Genomic DNA, 10,137 nt, shown 5'->3' with positions numbered 1-10,137 from the left:
TATCAATTTTTTTTCAAAAGGGAAAAAAGAAATAAAAAAAGTAAAAATATATATACATACACATATCATTAATTAATTAAAATTTAAATATAAATGTAAAACCTTTTCGACCACTGAACCACATAAATAGCACAAATAGTAATCTATCGAATCATTATAGATGTTTTAAGGGTTTTTTTTATACGCAATAGTATATTGGTTTGTATTATATAAGTTGTGCTCATTATAAGCTATTTAGTAGAGATTGTATAATAAACTTATATAAATTATACTATGTTGGATGCAATATTGTATTAATTTTCTATTTTTAAACAAAATTAAATAAATTAATAATATTTTATTCATGCAATATTGTATCTTTATTTTTAATAAATAAAGAAATAAAAATAATAAAACTTGTTGAAAAATAATATGTGCAAATATGATACATAAACCAATTTAAATTCCAATAGAACATCTTTTAAAAATATATATATATATATATTATATTTAAACATTAAATAAAAAACTACATGCACAATAAAGTGGAAATACTTCATGTTAAATAATATTTGTAAAAGTGCAATATTTCTTACATTAACCAATTCTTAAATTTCAATAAAACATTTAAAAAAAAAATACATATCATCATCATCATCATTATGCAAGTGTCACATCTTTATAATTGTGTATGCCATAATCTTTCTCTTACCCATATCTACTCATAAAAATAAATAAATAAAACAAAATAGTTAAAAAAAAGAAGTAAACATATAAGTAACCTAAACGTATCAAAGCATCCAGAGAGACAATATAATAATAAAAGTCAAGAGTTTGAAGTACCCACCATAGAATTAGAATATATATATATATATATATCTTATACATGCAGTTTTATTATTATTTATGAAAATGATTATCTTGTCTTAAATTATATAAATATTTTTTAAACAAAAAAAGTATACAATATATAAAAATTGAAGATAATAATAGTATATAATCAATCGTTTGAATTTTTTATTTGGACGAAAATCAATACTTAAAATTGCATGATACCTTTTATAAAAGAAAATGTATATTATCTATAAATAATAAATAAGATTTATTGCAGAATTTTAAATTAAATAATGTAAATTGCAGAGTACTGTGTTTGCAAATATTTATTATGTGTTTAACAACTCAGATAATTGCTTATTATCCTTTTCCAATTTTTTTTTTCAACAAAATCATCAGCACTTGCTCGAAGTCTCCTCCAACCCAACACCATTTCTTCCTAACACACCCTTACCTTGCTAGTCAAATGTGTGAGAATAAATAAAAATGAAAAAGGTTGAAAAATAAAAATTAAAAAACACTTTTTTTTTTTTTTTTTTTTTGGGATGAAAATGCGTTGTCCTTGTCAATGCGACGTAAAACAAACCTTTTCTAGAGTATAATAGTGCGGAATTTGCTGGATTAAAAGGCCCATTTGTCCACGCAAATAAAAAGTTGGAGGTTTGGCAAATACAGTATTATATAACTTTGGTACTATTCGGAGTGCTGATCTCTATTTATATAATATATATATATATATATATTTTTTTTCTCAATTATATATAACATAATTTTGCTGTAGTGAATAATGAACTTAATCACAATCCTATGAAAAATATGCATTTTATTAAAATCTATGTTTATATCGTATTAATACTGGTGGGATGAACAAATAATTAGTTAGTTGTCCACTAAAAAACCAATATATATATATATATATATATATTAGAGAAAAAAGATATGGTAAAAAATTTATAGAAAGAGACTTTGAAAGATAACAATTATGGATGATTATTTTTCATTTTCCTTTTTTATAACTTTTTTATTATATCAAAACTGATATATAAAATATAAATAAAATCAATCATAATAAATTAATCATTTACACTTCATTTTAGTTGCATTATATATTCTAATTTTATAAACTCAATATATTCTAACACAATAATTCTCAATATATTCTAACATAATAATTATTGTGTGTGTGTATATATATATATATACTACTTTACTAATATGGGCAAAATTGCTTAACTCTTGGTGTGGGTTCAATCTTGCATGCTTTCATGTAATAGCTATCTAATTATATGTAATTATATAGATCAAATGATGATAAATGTTTATTGTCCACCTAATGATGGAGACCATCACCTACAATAGCATTCCTATAAATAAAATAATAACAACAACAACAAAATCATGGTTATGTTAATTTCGATCTTATGCTCTCTTTTTTTTTCTTTTTTTTTTCTTTTTTTTTTAAATAATTTCAATCTCATGTTGATGCAGTTTTAAAAAATGTTATTTTATAGAATCACACTCTCTCCTTCTGATCTAGTCATCTGATATAGATTCATCCATGTTGTTTGGACAAATTGCCTTATCTATTTTTATAGCTCTTATAACTCTTTTTTTTATTTTTTATTTTTTCTCTTGGAAACTTGATTTTATCTTAGTGGAACTAAAAACTAAAAATCATGAAAAAAAACAAAAAAGGACTACCAATGCTAATCACTCAAAATGTGAATTCTTTAGTTGATAAAAAGTAAGATAATAAAACATGAATTAATGGTATTTTTTTTATTTTTTATTTTTTGGAGGTGAATATGAATTAATTGTTCATTAGTTGACATGATATGCTTTAGAAAAACAAACTCGTTACAACAAATAATTTTGAATTCCATAAAGAGATTTAGGACGACAGGAGGCCCACGACACGACTTTCTTTAGACAAATTGTCAGTTTCACAAGTTTTATTTTATTTTATTTTGTTAGTTGAAACTTTTTGACAAGCTGTTTTAGCAAGCTTTCATTCTAACAATAATGTTATAAATATTAAATTATTTATCAAATAATATAGTAATATTTTTTTAAAAAAAAATATATATATATATATATATACGAATTATAATAACTTTTACTTTAAAAAAGAAGATTGAGTCTCTCAAATTGATGACCTTATGGTGGTGTAGATGTTAGGCGTTTACTCCCATACCAACCTTACTCGACATTTTTCATTTTATTCGATAAATGAGTTTTAAAACATTTGTATTCGTAATACTGCAGTTATTTTAATATTTATCTTTAATAAATGGATTGTAGTATGTGGACTATGATTTGGCATTACGTTTCTATTTCCACTCAAAAAAATCTTGGGATCATAGTGGGGATGGGATGCTGCTAGCCTTCTTTTTTTTTTTTTTTTTCCATTATTTCCAAACAAGGCATAGTAGGTATTTTACTGTATAGGAAAAAAAATAAATTTTATAAAAGCATTTTTGTAAATATTATTAATGGTAAACAAAATATGTTTAAATCGAGAAGTACAAATGCAAACTAGTATATTAAGTCCAAGGATACTGAGAGCATGTTTGTTAATATTTTTAGAGTTTCAATAAGTGCTTTCAAGAGACAAATAAATAAATAAATAAATAAAAAATCTATAATCATGTTAGATAAAAAATTAAGAAGTATAAACATCAAGATTAGTGCTTCTCTAAATAAGTGTTTTAGAACCAAAAAAAAAAAAAAAATCATTCAATATATTAATTAAAATATAAAAATATTAAAAATAAATTTGTAAGTGTTTTCTATCATATATATAGCTAAATATTCAATCATTTATTTAAAATACCTATTAACAAAAGTGTCACAAAAATAAGTGTTATGAAAAATATGTAGTTATAAAAAAAACATTTATAAACATGCCTTGAGTTGCGCAAGGCATTTTGTAATTGCATAAAAACAAATAAATAAATAACTATTTCAAACTAATATATTAATTACATTATATTTGTTTGGGAAAAAAAAAAGTTTATTTGTTAATATTGATATTGCCGGAGGCAAATGGCTACATTGATAAATAAACCAATAAAAGAACGCAACTTAAGTATATCCAATCTTTGCCCCCAAAAAAAAAATAAAAAAAATAAAAAAAATAAAATAAAATGTTTTGTATCCAAAATGTTAATAAATATACCAATTATAAATTGGTTTTAAAATATTGGTTTTGATATGAGAACATTCATAAGCGAGTAAAATTTTCATCAGGAGTGCTTAAGCTTTGCCATTGAGTGTTTAAACTTTAGTAAAGTACAAAAGAGAGAAGCAATCGAGAAAATAAAACTTTGTTATCAAAACCCAATTAAGATTTCTTATTCATGAAATAGTAATGTCATAGAGAAGAATTTTTCACACCCAGATTATATATATATATGTAAATATTCATAGTATTCTTACTCAAAAAGAAAAAAAAGATGTTCGCAGTGTTCTGTCTTACCTAGTAAATCAGAAATACCCTTCTTTTTGGAGAATCAAATGGAGCAAAGTTTAATGGCATATTTGTCATTTTCAATAGCAACTGGGCTCTTATTTTGTTCATCCACCTTATTTATTATTATTATCATCATACAAAGGTCTGTGCATAAGTGAAAAGAAAACAAAATTTCAAAAAAAAAAAAAAAAAAAAAAAAAAAAAAAAAAAAGCTTGTTTGTTTACCTTAAATTAGAGGGTGAGTCCAAAGTCCAAAACAATCTTAAGCAAAACTTTCTTTTGAGTTTCTATCTTTCAAATCTAAATGTGTAGTGCGATAGATACTCTGAGCCAAAGTCCCAATGTCCATGTCTCTCACTTCTCTTGCCACATTGTCCTAAGCCACCACCAAACCACATGTGTTGCTTGGATTTTCCATCAGTTATAGCTTCACCAATCGTCTCTATTTCATCGACCTCTCTCTATATATATATTTATTGCATGTTTCAGACACTCTATAAACAGCCATTAACAAACTCAAACTAGCTCTTTCCGTTCTTTTGCATGTTTTCTAGTCACTGCTGCATATATCATCCTCTCATGATCTTTGTGTGTGTCTGTGGTAAATATATTTCTCTTTGTGGTAAATGGGTATTGGTTTTTCTTTGAATTCTAACAGAGTTTGATTTGGTTCTTGCTGTTTGAAGCTGTTGGGTTTCTGGGTTTTGATTCAATTCGGTTGTCTCACGCTGATGGGTCCTATTAGAGGGTTCAGAAAGAGGAAGAAGACAGAGAAGAAGCCTGAAGAAAATGCTTCTGGTTCTGGGTCTTCGGAGAAGGAAGGTCCTGTGGATTGGTGGGATGAATTTTTCAAGAGAATTAATGGTATATTTTTTCTTTGCTATTTCTGATTGCTTTACTATATCTGCTCTTTGCTTGTATTTATATTCTGTTGCTATATTATGATGCTGTTGTTGAACAGTCACATTCTGTTCGGGTTTGTAGGCTCCTTTCTCTACTGGTTGAGTTCCGGTGGATTGGTTAAATTAATTTCAGTCCAAATGAATTAGGTTTATGCTTTATTTTCTTATTGCAGTTATATATTAGTATATTGCAAATGCATTTTGGTTGTATATTGGAAGAATCCCTAATCTGTTTTGTCACCCTTTTCAACAACATTATGTTTCACTTCACACCTGAGTATTTGTACTGGATAAGCTTATGTTGTATATGATGATGATGGGCATGTTCTATAATTTAAGACAAAAATGATATCTTGTTCATTGTACAGTGCCTATGGCTTATGTGCGCTTCATGCTTTACATTATTTCGTTGCAATTTTAAGTGCTCAAAAGTACGTAATTTAATTGAAATCAACAAGATAATTGAACTTTGAGAATGAATGTTATTTTTGGTTAATAATTTATTTCTCCTTAAGTACTATCTTTCTGATAAATGGGATAACCTTGCTGGGTGCTTTAATGAAAGCTAAATTTATATATTGATGGTAGTGGAGATGGTTACTGCTTCGGATTATCATATGGTGAGCTCTTCCATTAAGAACATACAAGGTCGTGGAATTAATAGATAGTTTAGTGTTTGAACACCATATTGCCTAGTCAAGATGTTATATTAAGTTTTGTTGTTCATTTTTACCTTTATTCTATAAGATTCATGAGCCACTTATGCTGCTGATTTTAGATCCATGAAGAAGCAACTATCTTAATGTGCTTTGCCTTTTCTGAGATATGTAGCTTTAGTTGCTTGTTCCAATTCTACAATATTATTTTTCCTTCCACCCAATCATGATGTTTGTTTGTAAAAGGCACACATAATCTTATTTTCTCTTCTTACATTGCCATAGTAAACCGCTGCATTCCCTATGCCACATTTCCATTCTCTCATATCGCCACATTTCCATTCTTTCATATCGGGAACTCTATATTGACCTCTAAATGATCATATCTGAAATAAAACTGATACATCTTGTTAAGATTTTGAATATGATTCTATTTATAATTACTGTAGTAATTTGGTTTTTTCTCATAACCTTTGTTACAATGATGCTGAAACTATCTGTATTTTGATGGTCATAGTCTAGAACCTGTTTTACTTTCTTTTGGGCTGTATACTGTAAAATGTATATTTATGCGTATATACATTAGACGAACTGCTTTGCAACATTGTCAAGATGTTGAATGAATGCATATGGATCTTTAAAATGTATCTGTGATTTTGCTTGGTGAAAATATGCTGGTTTATATACATATATATATATATATATATACACCTATTAAAAGGAAAATAAATAAATAAATAAATGAAACAGAACGAAACAAAACAAAACTTGAAACACTCAATACACTCTATATGGCAGGTTTAATAGACAGCCATTTTCATAAGATAGATGAATTGGGAATTATGAGCATATGAATATTAGCAGATATTTACACAGGAAAGTGAAGGGGTCAAATAAAGTAGCACGTTAATTTATTTAGAACAACTCTTATTACGGTTTTAGAGTAAAATAACATAGAAGAAAATTGTTAGTTATATACAAGCTGTTTATCCATGGACAGGTCATTCCAAAAGCATAAAACTTGCAGGAGATACTCTTCCAGGTCCAATGGTTGAGTCAGCTCCAATTTATTGCTTGCTTAGACTTCTTTTTTCAGTGGCAATTAAGTTTGTCTGAAGAGATATGATCTTCAACTGATGACGCATTGTCCAAAGAAATCTTGAACTGATGAGCTCTTACAGAATATGAAATGCATGTTCCTGATTTAGAAACATTTCTGGCTCATTTTTTAGATTCCCCTCAAAATTTTTCAAAACAAAGACAAAGAAATACCTGAATCTCATGTGACCTAGAGACTAAGAAAAACCTGAATCTCATGTACCCTTAGAGATATAATTTTTAAAAGTTCTTGTATTTTTTGGATTTGTTTGACAAGATATTTAGACAAAATTTCTATAACAACGCTTAAAATTTTCCATTTGTGAGAATTGTAACTGTACAGCAAATCCCTATTTTTAGGGCAAAAGCTCACTTGAATTGACTATATAAAATTCTCTATTTAGCAACTACAGTGAAAAATTAAAAGTTCATATTGGGAAGAGTTGCTCCTTTCTTTTATTTATTTAGCATCTGTTACATGTTAACATTATCCACATGGTTGTTTGTTTCTCACTCGTTGTTATCAGTCTTGACCCAAAAAGCTGTCCATCACAAAACTAGCAACTACATGCCTCTCTATTTTCATGTTTGCATGCCTATCTTTTTTAGGAAGATAGATCAGTTTAAGCTCAAGTAGATTCTGAGACAGTTTTATTTAGTCTGAAGTAATCAAGTGCAAGTGTTTTTCTGTGCTTTAGATAAACTGATTCTGTGCTGAATTTGATCATGCTTAGCTGCCTAGGATGTGACATACTATATTTTGTTTAATTTAGCTCAATGTTCATATTATATCATTCTATTATCCAATCTAGCCCATGTTATTACCGTATCAGCTACATGTGGTTTGCATTACTTAAATATGTATCAGGTCAGAAACTTATTAACATGATAATTCTGCTAGCTATATCATTTCCAATAAGTTTTCTGCTTGCTTTATTTCTTCTGCTATTGTGGTTTCCATAGTTCCATATTCCATATAATAAAGTATATAGGAAGGGTTAAATATTATGATTTGACATTTAAAGCCTGATAGCTTAAAAAATATTGGTTCTGTCACTGCAACATTCCACGAAGATGATACCATAGGTACTTACTTTATTTTAGAATAGTAATTCTCTACCCTTTCCTCCTGCAGCAGGTATTCAATCTCCATCAAGCGGCTTAGATAAGTTTGAATCTATTTTTAAGATTTCCCGGAAGACCTTTGACTACATATGTTCACTTGTGAAGGAAGATATGATGGCTAAGTCAGCACATTTCGTGTTTTCAAATGGCAAGCCTTTGTCTTTATGCGATCAAGTAGCTGTAGCTCTAAGAAGACTGAGCTCCGGTGATTCACTTGTGACAATTGGTGATTTATTTGGGCTAAACCACTCAACTGTCTCTCAAGTGACATGGAGGTTCGTGGAATCCATGGAAGAAAGGGGGCTTCACCACTTGCAATGGCCATCGACAGAAGCAGAAATGACAGATGTCAAATCCAAATTTGAGAGAATACGAGGCTTCCCTAATTGTTGTGGTGTCATTGACACTACCCATATTACGATGTGTTTGCCTGCTTCAGACCCCACAAGTCATTTGTGGCTCGATCATGAGAAGAATCATAGCATGGTCGTGCAAGCAATTGTGGACCCTGACATGAAATTCCGGGACATAGTCACTGGATGGCCAGGAAAAATGAAGGATTGGTTGGTATTTCAGAGTTCAACTTTCTATAAACTTTGTGACCAAGGTGAGAGGTTGAATGGAAAGAAAGTAGAGCTCTCCAAAGGAACAGAAATAAGGGAATACATAATTGGTGATTCAGGCTATCCTTTACTACCCTATCTTGTAATTCCCTATGAAGGGAAAGATCTCTCGGACTCAAAAGCCGAGTTCAACAGGCGCCATTCTGCAACCCGAGTGGTAGCACAGAGGGCGTTAGCGAGGTTGAAGGACATGTGGAGGATCATTCAGGGAGTAATGTGGAGACCAGACAAGCATAGATTGCCCAGGATCATTCTTGTTTGCTGCTTGCTTCATAACATTATTATCGACATGGAAGATGAAGTGCAGGACAGTATGTCTTTGTCTCACAACCATGACTCAGGTTATCACCAACAAATTTGTGGAACCGCCGACATAAATGGTGCTAATCTGAGAGATAAGCTGGCGCTCTACTTGTCTGGAAGGATGCCTCCTTGATTTATTTTCCATTTCTAATAAAGATTGTAGCCTTTTATTTATTAGTGTTTTTCTGACACGAGATTATACCTCTTGAAAATTGTTAAAGGACTTTTGTTTCACAACTAACTTGCATTATAAACCACAAGGGTTGGTCTATTAGGTAAGCGTAGGTGGTCGCTTTTCTTGTCAAGCAGGGTAAGCTCGACCCGAATACACCCTGACCATTTAAACACAAAACAATGAATAAATAAATAAAAATTATTAAAAAAAAAAAAAAAAACAAAACAAAACAAAACAAACAAACAAACAAACAATCAAAAAACAAAAAACGAAGAAACAAAACTTGTTGTTTATGAGGCAAAATCCGAGGAACTAACATAAGTTGCTAAGAGGAATATGAATGGAGGAGTGCCTAAGGAAGTATTGGTGGAGAGATTTTAAAATGTTGGTTTTTTTCATCAACAAGATGCTTTAATCTCATTCCTTAAGCCTCACCTTTGGTCAAATTTTGCCAAGTTCTACAACTCGATGAAAAATCCCACTTATTTCTTACTATTATTATTATTATTATTTTTAAAGCAAATTCTTGGATATTTGAAGATAATGAGCCAGTCTCAGTGCTGCCAAAAAGTTCTTGATCCAATGGTTTTAGGCCTTGTGTGCTGGGCCATGATAATTAGGTCATTATCAACCATTCCATCAAGTAAAGTCCTTAGAAATTTCAAACCCATGAAACTTTATCTTCTTTTACTACGTCTACCACCTCCAATTACTTTACCCCCCCCCCCCCCCCCCCCCCCCAAAAAAAAAAAAAAAACCTTCAATTATTTCTGTCTTCCGATCCAATTATTAGTCACACTCAAGTTGTCTACTCTCATAATTATATCCATATATATATTAATGAGTCACACGCTGGTAATAAGAAATATATGTCTATATATAATTATATATCATCTACTCAACATATTATCTACTTTTAGTTCTGTTCCTTCTTGTATCTTGTTTCAGATTCTGGCTGAGGAATCTTGTT

General features: G+C 29.5%; 1 protein-coding gene across 3 annotated transcripts; it reads left to right on the top strand.

Moving 5' to 3' along the window:
• The first annotated feature begins 4,443 nt into the window (after positions 1–4,443).
• Positions 4,444–9,229, top strand: LOC107411055 (protein ALP1-like). Of its 3 annotated transcripts, none has more exons than XM_016018567.4 (3): positions 4,444–4,523; positions 4,972–5,149; positions 8,077–9,229. In XM_016018567.4, the coding sequence occupies exons 2-3, from the start codon at positions 5,017–5,019 to the stop codon at positions 9,123–9,125; spliced, it is 1,182 nt and encodes a 393-aa protein (XP_015874053.1). In that variant the 5' UTR covers positions 4,444–4,523; positions 4,972–5,016; the 3' UTR covers positions 9,126–9,229. The 3 variants fall into 3 exon arrangements, with proteins under 3 accessions (XP_015874053.1, XP_015874051.1, XP_015874054.1); XM_016018565.4 differs by lacking the exon at positions 4,444–4,523 and adding an exon at positions 4,530–4,886; XM_016018568.4 differs by lacking the exon at positions 4,444–4,523 and having other exon boundaries at positions 4,530–5,149; positions 8,080–9,229.
• The last annotated feature ends 908 nt before the right edge of the window (positions 9,230–10,137 follow it).

The sequence above is a fragment of the Ziziphus jujuba genome, chromosome 10, assembly GCF_031755915.1.
Source record: "Ziziphus jujuba cultivar Dongzao chromosome 10, ASM3175591v1".
NCBI lineage: Eukaryota > Viridiplantae > Streptophyta > Magnoliopsida > Rosales > Rhamnaceae > Ziziphus > Ziziphus jujuba.
The sequence above is the reverse complement of the archived record's forward strand: the minus strand, read 5'-3'. Positions and strand labels throughout refer to the sequence as shown.